The sequence below is a fragment of the Ochotona curzoniae genome, unplaced genomic scaffold (assembly GCF_017591425.1).
Source record: "Ochotona curzoniae isolate NIBS_2020 unplaced genomic scaffold, NIBS_Ocur_1.0 contig_3819, whole genome shotgun sequence".
Classification (NCBI taxonomy): Eukaryota; Metazoa; Chordata; class Mammalia; order Lagomorpha; family Ochotonidae; genus Ochotona; species Ochotona curzoniae.
This window is the reverse complement of record NW_024466004.1, coordinates 48,432,938-48,451,653: the sequence shown is the minus strand read 5'-3', so window position 1 is coordinate 48,451,653 and position 18,716 is coordinate 48,432,938. Positions and strand designations below refer to the sequence as shown.

The window sequence follows — 18,716 nt, the reverse complement described above, 5'->3', positions numbered from 1 at the left end:
AATTATTGCTTAAATCCACTTCATTTTAGAATAGATTCAGATTTATAGAATTTTAGATTTTTAGAAATGCTGCAATGACAGTATTCAGCCTCCCCATATTGTTAACATCTTAAATTTCAATAGTACATTTGTCACAACCAAGACATTGGTATTGGTTCATTAACTACCAACTAAAATATTCTAATTTCACTGTTTTTTCCACTCCTGTCCCCTTTCTGTTCCATAATCTCAGTCACAATGCCATGTTCAACTTAGTCATCTTGTCTCCAGGCTCGCTCTGTTGTACCAACAGTTTGCAGAGCTGGGAGTGTTCTTACCATCACCTCATATTAAGGTGCATGCTATGGACTTTCGCTGAAGGTGTCCCCTTCATCCAGCCAAGTAAAGTTGCTCCAAAATAATGTTTTCCCACCTTCATGGAAATCTCCCAACAAGATACACAGATTACATATCAGAGAAAGGGTGATACCATATTTATTTAAAAATAAATCAAAATAACTAAGGAAGACCACAGGCCATCCTCTGATGAGACGTGATGGTCTCCCGTTCCCAATATAGGGATGAAAATGAGCCTGCAGCAAGACTTACATGTGGGGACAAACGAGGTTGGTAAACCTGGTAAATTATTTTACTTGCTCTGTGAATCAGTTACTGGCTGTTCTGCCTACTCCCACCGAGCCCACTGACTAAACGGAAACTTCAGCTCCACTACACTTACAGAAGTCTGGCTACAGCACGACAGGCAGCATAATGGCAGAAGTGGTCAAACCACCGCCCGCTGCGAAGAAACTGGGCCCTTGACGGGTTCACCCCCAGACCGGGGAGCCGGCCGAAGCTCCTCCCGCGGCCCTGGCAGCGGGCGGCCCTGGCAGCGGGCGGCCCTGGCAGCGGGCGGCCCTGGCAGCGGGCGGCCCTGGCAGCGGGCGGCCCTGGCAGCGGGCGGCCCTGGCAGCGGGCGGCCCTCGCAGGGGGTGGCCCTCGCAGGTGGCGACCCTCGCAGACGACGGCAGCCCTTACAGGCGGCGGCCCTCGCAGGCGGCGGTGGCCCTGGGAGCGGGTGGCCCTAACAGGTGGCGGCCCTCGCAGGCGGTTGCCCTGCCAGCGGGCGGCCCTCGCAGGGGGCGGCGGCCCTCTCAGGGGGCGGCGGTCCTCGCAGGCGGCGGTGGCCCTCTCAGGGGGCGGCCCTCAAGGTGGCGGCCCTCGCAGGTGACGGCGGCCCTCACAGGGGCAGGCCCGCGCTGCCCAGCCTCCTCAGCCCGCAGTGGCGCCCGGAGCCGAGTGCGGCGCAGGCCCGGCCTCCTCTGGGTGCCGCCTCCCCGAGCCTCGAGCCCCGCCCCCGCCCCGCCCCTCCTCGCAGCCGCCGCCGCTTCCTTCCGGGTCGCGCTGGGCCCCGCTCGCCGCTGTGGTGCCGCAGCTCCAGAGTCGGGGAGTCGCCCCCCGCACCCGCGCCACTCCCGGACCCTTCAGGGTACGGCCCTTCCTTTACTTCCCCCTCCTGCGGGTCTCCGTCTCCCTCCTTCGGCGCTGGGGCGGGGCCGGTGACGGCACGCCGGTCTCTGGGGAGCTTGGGCGCGGGGCTCAGGCCCTGACCGTCCCCCACCCCGCTCCCGGCTGGCCGCCCGTGCCTAGCAGAGCTTACCGGGGACCCCGACTCGGCTTTAGGCGCCCTGGGCGCCGCTTCCCCGCTCTAGTGTAACTACAGGATGCGCGGGTGGGCGTGCTGCCCAGGGTTGTTTACTCTGCGGGGTCTGCGGCAGGCAGCGGCCTGGCCGCCGCCCATGGGCCACCTGCCTTCCTGGGCCTGCTGCCCTGGTAGCCCTGCAACCTCTCAGGGGTTGCCCAGCTGCAACTTGCTTCTGTGTGTGTGTGTGTAGGGGTGCCTTTAGAAGGTATGGCGACCATCCGTGTGGTCTCCTTGTCAGGCCAGCGTGTTTGCAGTTGGGGGTGGTTTGGAATTTCTTTGGTTTCCCAAATGCTCTTTGCCACAAAGCCTCTGGCGGCACTCACTAATGAAATAGGCAAATACTTGGAAAGTTGTGATGATGGAAACCTGTGTCGTATAGTTGTGTTGATGGAATGGCGCGTCCGACCACGCTGGAGGACTCACTGCTACCCACTACGGGGATCTCTGCGTGTTCTGGTCTGTTTGAAGACACACGTGTCTTCCTGTGCTCACTTGGCCTTCTTAAACTAAGGATGTAGATGCATGTTTTCCTCTCCACATCACCTCAGGCTTCTCTTGTCCTGATGGCACGTCGTGAGCGTGCGAGCCGTACATAGGCTTCAGTTGTACATACCATCCACGGTCCTGGGTGGAAAGGGGCAGTGTTTCTACCCTTCCAGCAGTGGTGCACGTCACTTTGTAGTGGGCACTGGCCAAGTGTTTACCAGATTCTTTCCGTATTTGCTTTCTGAGCGCTACTTAAAGACTAATTGTCGCGCATGCATTTCCATACACTTCCCGCTGTTGCAGACTTGAAAATCACAGCCCAGACAAGGGTGGTTGATTCCCTTTCCTCAAGCAGTGGTTCAGTCATGTTGTTACGATAGGCTGTGTTTTTTGTTTGTTAGCCAGTGGTCCCATCGTCACTTGTTGAATTCTCTCCCTAAGTATAATGTACTCGTACTTCACAGGCACTAGGTCATGTACATTCTTGAGAATCCTTTCCGAACTGCTGTGCAGTGATCTCTGGCTTCCTTGTAATGTTGCCATGCTGCTCTTACTACTGTATTTTCATAATGCGTTCTAGTGCGTAACGGTTCCAGCAATGGCTAGCATAGTGTAGACATCACTAAGTGTTTTTGGAATGAGTACGTTCAGTACAGGTGAGTTGATTCCCCCTCCTCACATCTTTAAAGTTTCCTTCCTATTGCTAGTAATATTGGACCTAGTCTTGCCATGGTTAGTTGAGTCATTAACTGCTGTTAAATTGCTTCCTTCTGTTCCTCACTCAGCACTGACCAAGTGGTATTCCTGTTGAGTTATGTACAGAGAAGCAGCCCGATTTAGAATCTGTCTTTTTACTGCTTTTTTCTTACAGAGTGTAGTTGATTTCCACATCATTTGCGAATCAGGACATTCTATGCCTGATTTCAGCAGTCATAAGAGATAGATGACTAGAAAGGTGATCCCTCAGCTCTGTATTTTACGAATATCCCCAGTATACCTCTCAGGTATTGCTATAATGAACACTTCAAAGCTCTATTAGGTCGTGAAATCAATCTATACTTTTTTTTTTTTAAAAAAAAAAAAGACAACAAATAGCCAAAGGAGAAAAGGAAAGTGTTGTGTGCCCACCCACTCAGTATTCCTATTCCGCAAAAATCATCACCGCTTAATGATTTGTTTTCTCTCCTTTCAGATGATAAAGCATGTGAGTCTGCCTTAATTTCATGTATGGCAAGGTACCATTTGTAATTTTCTGTTGGTGCTACTTAGTACTCATTGATGAACATTGCTCTGTGTATGTAATATTAACTTTTCTAAAGTGGGTTTTTTTTTGGTATTTAATTTCAGAAATAACTATTTAACCAATTCTCAAATTTATTTGGTACAAATAAAACTGAAGAAATCATCTTTGTATATGCCACATTCTGCTCCCTTTTCTCTGCCCTTATCCATGGATTCACTAAGTAAGCAATTGCTAAGTTTGAAGTTATACGGAGTTCTAAGGTCTGCGATGAAATCTCATTCAATCCCTACAGAGGATGTGAATCTTCGCATTATCCAGTGTAACCAGACTGGTGTTTGAATGTTATCTGCCCTCTGGTCACCTAATGGCCTGCTTAGTTATCAGGCCCTGTTGCAGGGTTACACGGCTTGCATTCCTGTCACTGTTATTTTACTTAATAATGGCCCAAAGTGCAAGGATGCAAATTCTGGCAACTCACATTTGCTGAAGGAAACTATGAAGTGCTTTCTTTAAAAAAGTGATAGCTCATTATTGTTCTGTACAGAAAAAGCGTGTGTATGTATAAATACATATATGTACATACATATTTGTGATTTCGTACTATGCAGAGTTCAGCTATCTGGTGGGGTCTTGGAATGCATCTTCCGTGTATAAAGCAGAATACTCTAAGAATGTGTATTTGTACGTTTGCTTAGTATGAATATTATAGATGTGGAATTACTGGATTAAAATTTGTATTTATATATGTGTAGACAGATGTATATGTTTTAAGTTAGGGCAACTTCTGATATATTCAAAAAAGGTTGATTGTAACAGTTTATTTAATTGACAAGGATGTGTTGCTTTTGCTGTATTGTATGATTGCTAAAATTTTTAAGGGTCTGAGATTATATTCTACTTGCTGTTAATAGCTGTGTGGATTTTGCCAGAAGATAGGAGACTCCTGGCCAGAGGCAGAATATAGCAGTAACTATAGCTAGAGTACGCTCTTCTTGTATTAATTCTCAGTGGCTCGGTTTTACAGTGAGGTGTGACTGGGACTACAAGATGCTAGGACATGCAGAAGGCTGTTGCTGGGGAGAAATCCTGGGCTTAAGCAACCTAAATCCTTGCAGTGGACCTCAGGCAAGTCGCCTTCATTTGCTTTAGAAGCAGATAGTACATTTATTTTTCTGTGTAGTAAGTGAAACTTCCCTGTCCTTCAGAAGGGGATCTGCTTTTGTCATTGCTGTTTGCTGTATACGCACCACTAAGAAGATACTTTAGAATGAAGACCATCAGTGCTTCTTCTTAAAAGAGATGTGGAAATATGGCATGTTTGTGGGTATTGTCTCAATTCAGTCACTGCTAATATGAAACAGCCACTTTTTAATTTTATTTTAGGTGGAAGTCAGAATTACAAAGAGAAAGGGAAAGATGCAAATCTCTTATCTGCTGGTTCACTCCCCAAATGGCTGACTGTCCAGAACTTGTCCAATCAGAATCCTGGAGCAGTAGCCAGGAGCCAGGAGCTTCTTCCAGGTGTCTCTTGTAGGTAACAGGGGTCCAAGGCCCTGGGCCATCCTCTGCCGATTTCCCAGGCACATTATCAGGGATCTGGAAGGGAAGTGAAGCAGCCAGGACAAGAATCAACACCCACATGAGATGCTGGCACTACACAAAGAGAATTAGCTTGCATGCCGCTGAGCTGACCCTATTATTGTCATTTTCACATTTAGTCATTTTATGGATAAAAAATTCTGTTTTTCTACTTTAACACCACATTTGTGGCTATTCTTGTTATTTAAATTAGCATATCCTTGCTTATTTTCCTGTTAAAGTATTTTCTTGAGTTTTTTTAAAGATTTATTTATTTGAAAGGGTGACAGAGAGAGAGAGAGAGAAAGAAAGATGGAGAGAGCTTGCATCTATTGGTTCACTCCCCTAATGGCCACAGTGACTGGAGCTGGGTCTATCAGGGCCCAGGAATTCCCTCTGACTTTCCAACATGGGTGCAGGGATTCAAGCATTTGAGCCATCTGCCATTGCTTTCTCAGGCCTTCAGCAAGGAGCCGGATCAGAAGTGGAACAGGCAAGACCAGTAACAGCTGACCATGTGAGATGCAGTGTGGCAGGCAGCAGCTCCCCTTCTGTATTTCTTATAGCTCTTCACATGCCTTGGCTACTAATGACCTAGTTTGTCATATACTGTAAGTTTATTATAGGCTATATCTTTTGGTTTTTTGAAGAACTTTTGTTACAGAGGAATATTAAATATTTACATTGCCATTTTTTTTTTATTGTTGCTTACATTGTATTATGTAGTACAGTTTTATAGGCGCTGGGGATTCTCCCCACCCCTCCCATACCCCTCCCCCCATGGTGGATTCCTCCACCTTGTTGCATAACCATAGTTCAAGTTCAGTTGAGATTCATTGCTTGCAAACACATGCCTAGCATAAAGTTCAGCGTCTTATTGTCCAGATAAGTTCAGTGGCCTCTTGGGGAGACCTTCTATGGTCTGAAGATAGGTCTAACAGAGTAAAGATCCGGTCAGTTAAAAGCCCCAACAAGGCCTCAGTATCAATATACAACATTATGGAATTAATTGACATAGTATTGGGTAAACAATATGTTAAAAATAATGCAAGTTCCCTTCTTCGAAACATCTGGGTTGAGACAGTATCAATGACAGGTTCAAAAAATAACAAACAACCAAACAAAAAATTACAGGTTAAATCAAGGCAAACATGTGGTATCTAATCTTTTGGGATTCGCTCATTTCCCTTAGCATTATAGTTTCCAGTTGTGCCCATTTAGCCACAAAGAACTGCATTTTGTTTTTTTTAATAGCTGAGTAGTATTCCATGGAGTAGATGAACCAAAGCTTTCTTATCCAATCTTCTGCTGATGGGCATTTTGGTTGCTTCCATGTTTTTGCAATTACTGATTGTGCTGCATACATTGCCATTTAATTATTCTTTTCCCTTATGAGCTTTTATTTTCCATGCCAAAATTATTAAAACACAGGATGTAAACCAGAATCAGGCAACAAGCTTTTGCATTTCCATTTGTATGCCTCCCTTCTGGTATATATGTTAACATATTACTGTGTACTTCATAAAATATACAGACATTATGTGTTAATCACAAATTACAAATAATAAAATGATTATTAAAAGAAGAAGTATAGGGGCTGATATGGTAGCATAGCAAGCTAATCCATATGCAGGTAACTTCGAGTCCAGTGCTCTGCTGATGGCCTGGAAAAGCAGCCGAGAATGTCTCAAGTTCTTGGGCTCCTGCACCCATGTGGGAGACCAGAAGAAGCTTCTGACTTTGGACTGGTTCAGCTCTCTCTGTGGCAGGCATTTGGGCAGTGAACCAGCAGAGGCAAGACTTGCCTCTTTGTAAATCTTTCTAATAAAAGTAATCTAAAAAAAGAAATTAAGTAGAAGAATTATACAAAAATATTTTAAAAATTCATCAAATAGTGTACATAAATTGGGGTACATCATTGGAATGCAAATTATCCCAAAAGTTAGTTCAGCAATATTAGATCATTTTAGTTAATTGTTCTCTGGCTATGAGGGTTAGTTGTGACAGACCTATGATATTGTACTGGTGTTTTGTTAGGATAACTAAATCCATTCCTGTAGGCTCTGTGTTTCTCTATGTTCCACATCTCTTGATTCAACCAGCCACAGATCAGATGTATTCTGAAAAAATTGCATCTGTGCTGAGCATTCACGTACTTTTTTTCTTGTAATTATTCCCTAAACATTACAATGCAATAATTGTTTACAAAGCATTTTGCATCATATTAAGTAGCATAAATAGTCTGCAGAAGACTTAAAGTAAACAAGAGGATGTGAATTATATGCAAATACTACTTCCAGATTGTGTAAGAGACTTAAACATGTTTGGATTTTGATATCTACGTGGGGTCCTGAAACTTGCACACATAACCAAGGGACAACTATTTATTTTTATCAAGTACAGTGGTCCCTGTTTAAACCTATGGTTAGTGTTTGACTAAAGTAAATTCACATGATTTAGTATAAACTTAATAGAGAACCAGATATCTTACATATATGTGTGTGTATGTATATGTGTCTGTGTGTATTTTTTTCGTTCTGCATTACTTAAGGCTTATGGTTTTTCTAACTTCACAATTAAATTCATAATTAAGAGGCTTCAACTGGAGAATAATTTAGTAGGAATGAGGTACATAAAGTCTTAGTATACTGTACCCAGTAGTACTTTTACATTAAAAAAAAAAGTTTTTAAGTTATGTAGTACAGTTGGAAGGTGCTAAGGTTTGAATGTGTTTTGAGTGTATCTCCTAAGGTTCAGTGCTGGAGGCTTGGTCCACAGTGCAGCAGCACTGGCAGGGGTTTGCTTTGTGTAAGGTTGGACATCCTGCCTTTGTGAGAACAAATGCTGAATTTATGGGTTTATGGAATGCATTAGATCTCATGTGCATCCTGTTCCATGAAGTGAGCATTCTTGCACCTGCCTCACCATGTCTTGCCATCCACCATGGGGCCTCACCAGAACTGAGGCACATGCTGATACCATACTCCGGGACCATTCAAGTTGTGAGTGTAGTAATACTTTCTAAAATATTTAGCCCCAGCTAATTTGTTAGAGCAATACAAAAGAGTAAGACTGAATGGTTTTTATGATGCAGAAAAAAGGATGCTGGCTTGTTCTTCCATAGCATGTCAAGTATCAGACTAATATTAACCTTTTCACTCTTGCCTCTTACATTACTGCTTCTCTTGATCTGTCGCTTCTCTGTTAGCTCTTAGGTTGTCTTTCTTGATCTCAAAGAATAGATTAACAATGGGTTATAAAGTGATATATAAATTCAGTGTGTACTGATCAAGGCAGAGTACTTTTCCCCTTCATTGATACTAATTTATCCTTAGAGGCTTAGAACTTTCTTCTTTGGTTGTGAGCCGTAGTCTCCCCTTGATGCTGAGGAACACTAGGAACTTAATGCTTGTATCTTAGTCGGGTGTGGCATTCACTATCCAAACTTCAGTTACCACTGTCAGTCTCTAGTAGTCAGCATTCTGGGTCATCTTTCCATGGAATAGCTTCCATAGTTGAGCAAGAACGTGTGATATTTTACATGATCTTTTGCAGTTCCATCCATTTTGATGAAAATGACAGAATTTCATTCATTTCATGGCTGATTGATATTCCATTGTGTATTGTGTTACATATTCTTTATCCATTCATCTGATAATAAATGCCTTAGTTGATTTCATATCTTGGCTGTTATGAACAGGACTGATGTAAAAATGGTGGAGCAGTTGTCTGTTTGATGAACTGAATTAATGCCTTTTGGATACATTCCCAGTAATAGAAATTGTAGATCATATGGTAGGTATATTTCAAGTGTTTAAGGAAGTTTTTGAACTATTTCCATAGCAGCTGAACTGGTATATGTTCCCACCAACAATATATAGAGTCCCCCTTCCTAATACCTTTTGTCAGCGTTTTTTGCTCTCTTTATAGTAGTAAATGTAACAGGATAAGGTGATTTTTTTTTTTAAGATTTATTTATTTTTATTACAAAGTCAGACATACAGAGAGGAGGAGAGACAGAGAGGAAGGTCTTCCATCCCGTGATTCACTCCCCAAGTGAGCGCAACGGCCGGTACTGCGCTGATCCGAAGCCGGGAACCAGGAACCTCTTCCAGGTCTCCCACATGGGTGCAGGGTCCCAAAGCATTTGGCCGTCCTCAACTGCTTTCCCAGGCCACAAGCAGGGAGCTGAATGGGAAGTGGAGCTGCCGGGATTAGAACTGGCGCCCACATGGGATCCCAGATGCTCAAGACGAGGACTTTAGCTGCTAGGCCAGGTCACCGGGTCCGATAAGGTGATATCTTGTAGTTGTTTTCATTTACATGTAATTTATTTGTTGGCTATCTTTTATTCTTAGTTTGAGAATTATCTGTTCAGGCCTTTTGCCCATTTTCCTAACCAAAATGGTTGGTTTTATTTTGTTGCATTTTTGAGACACAAATGTTTTCTTAATATTATTTGCTGGATAAATAGTTTGCAACTCTTTTCCCTTTTCTGTTGCATGGTATCACTCTGGTGGTAGTTTCTTTGGGCTGTGCAGAAGCTTTTGATTGATAGAATCCAATTTTCCCAGTTTTATTTTGATTGTGCTTTTGGGGTCTTTTCCAAAGATAGTGATGTGATACACCAATGTCTTAAAATATTTGTCTTGTGGCAATTTCTTAGTGTTAGGTTTACCTGTAGATTTTAGATCCATCTTTACGTGATTTTTCTATATAGTGAGAGGGATTTGATTTCATTCTTCTACCTATGTCTATCCAGTTTGCCTGCATTTTTTATTTAAAAAGTTATCCATACTCTGCTGTATATTCTTGACACCTTTGTCAAAAATGAGTTGGCTGTATGTGAATTAATTTCTGATTTCTCTATTCTGTTCTGTTGCTTTTTGTATAGATTTTCATGCCAGAAACACTAGCGATTCTGTATAAATCTTAGAATAATTTTTTTCTGATTCTTTAAAGAATATCTGATATTTTGATTAAATTACGTTGAAACTGCATTGCTTTAGGAAGTATGGATATTTTAACAATATTCATTCTTCCAATCCATGAACAAGCAGTGTCTTCTCATTTTTATGTGTGTCTTTGATGATTTCTTTTATAAGTGTTTCATAATTTTTATTGTAAATCCTTCATTTCGCTGGCTAAATTTATTCCTAAATTGAATTTTTGTAGCTGTTTTCAGTGGGATTTCTTGATTCTTCTTTCAGCAAGATTATTTTTGGTATACAAAAAAATGCTACATTTTTGTATTGTTGATTCTTACATTTTGCAACTTTGCTGAATTGGTTTATCAGTTCTGACAGCTTTTTTGAAGTGTGCACATGTTTTTCCATGAACAGAATCATATCATTTGGATACTTGGCGTATTTTCACACCCTTTGTTCCAATTTTGATGCCCTTATTTTTTTTCTTCCCTAATCACTCTTGCTAATACTTCCATACTATTTGGAGTTAAAGTTGTGAAAATGGAATCTGTTTCATATTGCACAACTGGTATGACTCCATGTCATTTGATATGATTGGCTATGGATTTGTCATATGTAAACTTTATAATTTGTGATATATTTCTTGTATATCTAATTTGAGAGATTTTATGAAGAATATTGAATCTTGTAAAAAATTTTTTTTCATCTGTTGAGTATAAGCTTTTGTTCTTCATTGTGTTCATATTAGTTCTTACTGATTTGCAATCATTGAAATATTGCATTCCTGAGACAAATCCTACTTGGTTGTCATGTATGATCTTTTTGCTGTAGTACTGGACTCTGCTGAAATTTTGTTGAAAATTTTTACATTTGTGTTCTTCGAGGATATTTGTAGTTTTCTTTTCGTAATGTGTATTTGTTTTTCTTTGGTAACAGCAATACTGTCCTCATAGAAAGTTTGGCAGAGTTTCCTTCCTTCCAATATTTAGAAATACTTTGAAAATACTGAAGTCCCTCTTTAAAAGCTTTGTACAGTTCAGTTGTAAAGCCACTGAGTCCTTAAGTCCTGGATTTTTCTTTATTGGTAAACTTTCATTACTGCTTTAAATGGTTAGTACTGGTCTATTTAGACTTTTCTGTATCTAATTGCTTTGAATTTGGAAAGTTTTATATATGTAGGAATTTATTTCTTGGAGGTTCTCAGTTTGTTTGAATAGTTTATAGCAGTTTCTTATAGTTCTTTGTGTTTCTCTGGCTTCGATTATAATGTCTTTTCCATTTCTTGTTTTTTTTGAATTTTTCTTTGGCTAAAGGTTTGTGTTTTGTTTGTTTATCTTTTTTTTAAAACTGCTTTTCATTTTGTTGGGTTTTTTTATTGTTTTGGTTTCAGTTTTATTCCCACACCTTATAATTTATTTTCTTTGATGCTAATTTGGTATTTTTTTTTTAAGTCCTTGAGGTACATCATTAAATTGTTTGCCTCAAACATTTTTTATGTTTTAGACACATTCAATTATTTTCCATAAGCATCTATCTTAATGCTACTTTTGCTGTATCCAACTTATTTTGGTATGTTTTCACTTTCAGTTGTTTCAGAAACTTTTTGCTTTTTTCTTTCTTTAATGATCCATTGGGCATTCAGGTGATATTCATTTTAATGTATTTGCCAATTTTCCTTTGTTCATTTTGTTGATTTCTAGTTTTACTCATTTGCAGCTTGAGAAAAAAAAATATGATTTAAGGTTTTTTAGATTTACAGAGAATTTATTTGTGGTCTAGTGTGTGATTCATCTTACAAAATGTTCCATCTCAAGGTCCCACCCTCCCCCCAAGATGGCAGCATCGGAAGAATTTCTGCCACTGCGGCTACCTGAACTGTTTGAAACCAGCAAGCAGCTCCTGGACCAAGTGGAAGCAGCAACTGAACCCACCGGTTCCCAGACGGTCCAGGACAAAGTGCTCAAGGGATTAGATCTCCTTGGGAAAGCTGCTGAAATGTTAACACAGCTTGACTTGTTTAGCCAAAATGAAGATTTGGAAGAGATTGCTTCCACCGAGCTGAAATACTTGATGGTGCCAGCGTTTCAAGGAGCCCTCACCATGAAACAAGTGAACCCCAGCAAGCGTCTAGATCATTTGCAACGGGCCCAGGAACATTTTATAAACTACTTAACTCAATGCCAGTTGTATCATGTGGCAGAGTTTCAGCTGCCCGAAATCGGGAACAATTCAGGTGAAAATAACACTGCTAATTCCTCCATGGCCTATTCTAACCTTGTTGCTATGGCATCTGAAAGACAGGCTAAAATAGAGAGATACAGGCAGAAGAAGGAGGTGGAGAACAGGTTGTCGGCACTGAAATCTGCTGTGGAAAGTGGTCAAGCAGATGATGATTGTGTTCGTGAATATTACCTCCTACACATTCGGAGGTGGATTGGTATCAGCTTAGAAGAGATGGAGAGCATTGACCAGGAGATGAGAATCCTGAGAAAAAAAGACTCTTCAGAAGAGGCATCAACATCTAACTCATCTCTTCAGGAAAGGCCTCCACTGAAACCCTTTATTCTCACTCGGAATGCAACGCAAGCCAAGGTGTTTGGAGCTGGTTACCCAAGTTTGGCAACCATGACTGTGAATGACTGGTACGAACAGCATCAGAAATACGGAGTATTACCAGATCAAGGAATAGCCAAGACCCCAGCTGACTTCCAAAGAGCTGCTCAACAAGAAGATGACAAAGAACACGATGAGGAGGAGGAGGAGGAGAACACACTTCACAGAGCAAGGCAGTGGGATGACTGGAAGGACACTCATCCCAGAGGGTATGGCAACCGACAGAACATGGGCTAGGCCTCTCCAAATCGGATAGGACTGCACTGCACACACCTTTCCACCAGGGTAGAACCATCCTCCCCCTCCCTGGGCTCCTGCTTCAGCCATGTGTGTACAACAAAAGCAAAGATGGTAAATCTCACTTTGCATTTAATAAAGTGTTGAATGATGATTAAGTGTGTAGTTGTCCCCTAGATGATAAGCCAACAATCTTGTTTTTAGCATTATAATCTTCATCATGGTGTTTTAAATTTCTTAGTGGAAGGAAAAGAGCGTTGAGGAATGGCTGTGTATAATCACTGTCTGTGTGATTTCTCTGAAAAACAGTAACAGTACAACTTCATTGTACTGTTAAAAAATGTTCCATGCATATTTTGTAAATGTCTGTGAGATCTGCTTGCTATACAATATGACTTAACTCTGATGTATCTTTGTTGGTTTTCTGTCTGAATAATATTAGTTTGATGACTGTGGAATATTGCCCGCCCCCAACTATCTTTGTGTTGGAATCTGTGTCTCCCCTTAGGTCTAATGATATTTACTTTGTAAATTTATATGGTCTTATGTTGGTTATATATATTCATGTTTATTAAATCTCTTTGCCAAAAATTATACTCTTAATGTGCATATCCTTCTTTATCTGCTTTTAGAGTTTTTATTTAAAGTCTGTTTATATATTTATTTGAGTATAGGTACCCTTACCTAGTTTTTTTTTTTTTGGTGTGTGGGGGGGTTCCATTTGTATATCTCTTTTTCCAACCCTTCATTTTCAGTCTGTGTACATATTTTTTATAAGTGAGTTTCTTATAGCATATAGTTGAATTTTTTTTTCTTTGACCAGGTAGGGATGGGAGAGAATCCTTTTTTGAAATATATTCAACTGTTTTTTAGAATATGTATTTTCAAAATCTATCTTTTGACTGGGGAATTTAATCAGTTTATATCCAAAGTTAATATTGATACATAAGAACTACTGTTATTTGACTGATTGCTTACTGGCCATTTATGTATTCTATTTCTTCTATGCCTCTCTTTATTATTGAACTTTTTGTCTTGGCATCTTTTTTGTTGTGATAGAATTAGACTCTCTTTTGTGTATCTGAGCTACTATTAAACTTTTTACTGTCTTCTGTCTTCATCATGATTATAATCATCCATTTTCTACTAAGGGAGGACTTCCTTCTGGATTTTTTTCTAGAACTGGTCTGGGTGAATTCTCTTGGTTTTTTCTTTGGGAAATACTTTAATTCTCTCTCACTTCTAAAGGTTATTTTTGATGTATATAATATCCTTGCTGTTTTTCAAGATCATGAGTACTCAAGTATACTTTCTCCCTGTCTTCTGGCATATAAGCTTTTTTTCCCTGATAAGTCTGTTGTTATTCCAATTGAATTTCCTTTATATGAAACTTGATATTTTTCTTACTATCTTAGGGGTTCCTCCTCTTCCTTTACTTTTTGTTTTTAAAGATTTATTTATTTATTTTTAATTACAAAGTCAGATACACAGAGAAGAGGAGAGACAGAGAGGAAGATCTTCCGTCCTGTGATTCACTCCCCAAGTGACCGCAGTGGTCGGTGCTGCACCAATCCAAACTGGGAACCAGGAACTCCAGATCTCCCACACGGGTGCAGGGTCCCAAAGCTTTGGGCCGTGCTTGACTGCTTTCCCAGGCCACAAGCAGGGAGCTGGAAGGGAAGCGGGGCTGCCGGGATTAGAACCGGCGCCCATATGGGATCCCGGCATGTTCAAGGCAAGGACTTTAGCTGCTAGGCCATGATGCCAGGTCCCATTCCTTTACTTTTTGCAGCTTGACAATGATGCACCTTAGAGAAAGTTTCTTTGGTTGGTTTTGGTTGAGTTCTTTGAGCTTTGTATCTCGATATTCATTTCCATATCCTATATCTGGATATCTTTGGTAAGTTCAACTGTCATTTAATTTAATTTAATAGGTATTTAATGAATTTTCAATTTCCTTCTCTTTCAATGATCATTGTAATAAGAATATTTGTTTAATCTTGTAGGATTTCCTCATTCTCATAAATTCTTTTTGTTTTTTGTTTGATAGGGTTCTTTTAAAGTCTCATGCTGAAGATCAGAAATTCTTTTGTTTGTCAATATTGTTGAAGCTCTAGATGGTACTTTTTATTTCATTACTTGACATTTTCTGCTGGTAGTTTTTTCCTTTTTAATGTTTTCTCTTTAATTTTTTCACTCACATTATAACTGTTACCCCAATTTCTTGGATTGCTTATCTGTATTTTTAAAATCAAATTCAGTCTTCTTAGGATCACTATTTTGAACTCTTTTTTCAGGAATTTATATATTTCCTCAAATGAGAATTTATTTCTGGAGAACTAATGCACTCACTTTGGATTTCATTCTTGCTGCTACTTCTTGATACTTATTACTTTACCTTGACATGTAGGTTTCTGGTATGATAGTTCTGTCATCTTTATATATTTTCTTGGAAAAGGCCTTTTTATTCTGGTGGAAAGTGGGGTGTCATTTGGGTAGCTTTTTGTCTTTGATATTAGATAATTCTAGAAGTGTAACTCTCATTGATATCTGAAGTTGTAGTCAATGTTAGGCAGGACCTACCAGTGCCACAGTTGTCTAATTTGCATCAATTTGTGGAATCAAAATTGTCTGTGAAGTAGAGATATCACAGCAGAGTTTGTGATGGTAGTTTTGCACTGGCAGGTATAGTTCTGTGGTACTAGAATGTAGATAGGAAGTTCCTTAAGTCTCACAGAGTTCGTTTCAGTGGCTCTGAAAAATAGAGTAGTAATTGGGTCTCAAAGCCTGTAGAAGTGAAGATTATGCTGGGGATTTTGCACTTGCAGTTGTGAACCTTACGTAGTGCAATGGAATTAGAGACTTCTTCAGATCCCACAGGCAAGTGTTGGGGTTGGGGAAATTTCAGAACCTACAGTTGTCATTCTGGAGCTGCAGGATGCAGCAGAAACCTTAGGTTTTTGATTTCCTTGGCAAGTTATGCTGCAGGTGATGCACTGGCAGGCACAAATTTTTAACAGTGGAATATGGATAGAATCCTTAGGTTCCACCAACAAATGCAAGTTATTCCAGGCATTATAGCATAAACAGCCACAGTTCCAGGGCTGCGGGTTACTCAGTTCATAGGGCATTCAAGATGTTGGGGCTTGTGCTCTGGCCACTCAGCACCCTGCTAAAAGCTGCAGAAGTGACTTATTGAGGCCCAATCATCTGGATTTGTACCTACATGGGTGGGACTGCTAGAGATAGCCAGTCCAAAGAAGCAGAGGGGGGCTTCCCTGAGTTGTGCAAAAAAAAAAAAAAAAAAAAAGAGTGAGTGTGACTCACGGCTCAAAAAGATCCTGCAGCCGCAGAATGCAGAGGGTCCCACTTTTTGTCCTTTGAAACACCGCGCACTGACTTTGGGGGCTCTGGTAGCCAAAATGCTGCTGTTTACCCTGAAGACAGAATGGAGTTCAGCAGTGACTGCACAGCTCCTGCTTGTGTCTGGGCCTCTGGAGACAGAAGGAGACAAAAGGTTTTGCTCAGACCCCAGTCAGTTTCCTAGACTGGATGTGAAGCCAGTGATGGCCGTAGAATAGTCCTGTAGTTAGTGTCCTGTCCTGTGGTGCTGCAGGAGGCTGTGGAGCTTTGTGCATATGGTTGCCTAGCAAGATAGAGTGACCCCTGGCCAGGGAGCCAGGACAGAGCTGGCTTCCTACGCAGCTCTCTATTGGCTGACAGTCACTGTGCTGTGTAGTTTCCTGGAAACACAGTCCTCTCTTGTTCTGGTTCTTCTCTGTGGTGGATATTAGTTAAGGGTCTTCCTACTCAGCCATCTTGAATCTCCATTTATCCTCTCCCCTTTTCTTTCTTTTTTTTTTTTTTTTTTTTTGGTAAGAACTTTTTATCCATAGTTTCCTCAGGCCTCCATAATCAGCCTAAGGTTTTAGCATAGATTTGGAGTGTTAAAAAGGAGCATTATAGTTGAAAAATAGCTTTCTTTTACCTCTCCAATCATCTCTTTCATGAATCTTTGTTTAATTTCAATCAGAGTTTCTTTGTGGCCAGAGTCAAATTTCTTTTATGTATTCAGGCACTGCTTTTATACTAACACAAGTTACCACTTTTTTATATTCTCTTTGAAAAGTAAAATTTCAATATGTATAATATTCTTTCTTGGATAGCTTCAAAGAAGTTCATACTTTTGATTCTTACCTATTGTGTTTCACTTTTTAGTATCCATTTCCTCTTCTTTTTTTCTGTATTAAGATATGGAATTTATTACTTCATTTTGTTGTTTACATAACACTTATATTGAAGAACTACTGGTCTCATTTCTGTTCATTTCTCAACTTATTTTAGTTCTCTCACACTACGTATTCTGCTGTTGTCCATGAAGCAAACATGTTTATTGAGCATGTATTGGCATGTGATAGACTCTATGGGTATAATTATAAAAAGACATATTCTTTGACCTTGAGGAATTCTTAGTCTGTTGGGGCAAAGAAATATCTCAATAGAAAAGAAAGCACAAATCATACATAACATCTAAAAGCAAAGGCAGCATTTGTGTGTAAAGTGAAAACTGAGTCATGAACATAAGAAGGTGCCACATGGAGGAAGAGAGAAGGCATTCCCAAAGCACCAAACCACAGTGGAAGACTTGAGAGGCTTAGATGTGAAAACACAAGTGCTAGTCAGGGCATGATGGATATTGTGGTGGATCTACAGCTAGGTGCTGGATGTGTGGTAATGAATGGATGGAGGGAAAATTAGTACAAAGGTAGGTGGAATGTTCCGTAACACATGATGTAAAAAAAATATATATCCTTCCTTTAATAAGGTACCTGGATTTATTTTTAGAAGAATGAGGGGAGGAATGAAGTTACCAGAGAGGCAGAGGAGATAAAACAGCAGGTGTTGGTGTGGAAGTCTAGAGGGGCCATCCAGGAAGAAGATTAATGAGAAGTGTTGGATATGCATCAAACTCAAAAATAATTCCCACTCTCTTCTTAGTTGCTCTTTCACTTTCTTCCCATAATGTTTTGATGGTCGATCTAATGAAGAGTCGTCTCCTCAAAAAAGTATCTTGGTCAGTTTGGTCAGGGTTCACAAATGCTTAACATTTGTGGTTTGGGATTTTTCCTTGATTTATTACCACATGATGCATTCTGTTGCGTTTTGGTACTGTGCCACAAAGCTGTCTCAGCCTTCTTTTTTTTCCCCCCTTCCTATCACTTCATTGACATATCCTTGTAGCATGTTTCACAACTGAGTAGTGTGCTATGACTTGCCTCAGTAATTGCCTATTCCTTATTTGTTCTGTCTTTTTCTATGTCTTCCCACACTGATGTAAGTTGAGAATCCTCTTTTGAGTTTCAAGCTTGGTTGAAGGTCTTTCATCATACTGTAAACTTAGTCTTTGTGTTACTTTGGCTGTAGTTCATTCTAAGGGTCTTCTTTTGTTTGTTTCATGAAAAGCCCTTTTCCTTCTTTTTCCCCCTGTAGAAGCACAGGCTCCTCTCCACAGCCCCTGCCATCCTGTTTCTCTCCGCCTCATCGACTCCCCATCTCACTTCAAATCTCAATAGTAAACATATGTTCTCCCTTGTCTATACCTCTTAATTTCTCTTTTCCACTGTTACTGCTTTCCCTGTAATTGTATTATTTAACTTTGTTACGCATTTTCTACTATGGAAGATGTAGTTGAAAATAAAGTTGTATTATATTGAAACATGTTGTATAAAGCAAATTGTTTCCCAAGGAATCTGAAAGTCTCAAGGTACAAGTTAAAGTGGCTGCTATTTTATATTCTTGATTGTGCTGGTGTAAAAGTTTGATGTGTAATAGAAAATTTTTTATTAAGGTTTTTATTGTAAAGTCAGATATACACAGAGGAGGAGACACAGAGAGGAAGATCTGCCATTGACTGATTCACTCCCCAGATGGCCTGAATGACTGGAGC

The 18,716-nt window shown here is 40.4% G+C and overlaps 1 protein-coding gene across 2 annotated transcripts; it reads left to right on the top strand.

Annotated features, from left to right (window-relative positions):
- The first annotated feature begins 1,395 nt into the window (after positions 1-1,395).
- Positions 1,396-13,363, top strand: LOC121158774 (immunoglobulin-binding protein 1-like). Of its 2 annotated transcripts, none has more exons than XM_040983804.1 (2): positions 1,396-1,468; positions 11,734-13,363. In XM_040983804.1, exon 2 carries the CDS (start codon positions 11,753-11,755, stop codon positions 12,767-12,769), a length of 1,017 nt encoding a protein of 338 aa, XP_040839738.1. In that variant the 5' UTR covers positions 1,396-1,468; positions 11,734-11,752; the 3' UTR covers positions 12,770-13,363. The 2 variants fall into 2 exon arrangements, with proteins under 2 accessions (XP_040839738.1, XP_040839739.1); XM_040983805.1 differs by lacking the exon at positions 1,396-1,468 and having other exon boundaries at positions 11,417-12,253; positions 12,512-13,363.
- The last annotated feature ends 5,353 nt before the right edge of the window (positions 13,364-18,716 follow it).

Coding starts and splice junctions, on each gene's coding strand:
- LOC121158774 (XM_040983804.1), top strand. CDS start 11,753: ATGGCAGCATCGGAAGAATTTCTGCCACTGCGGCTACCTGAACTGTTT.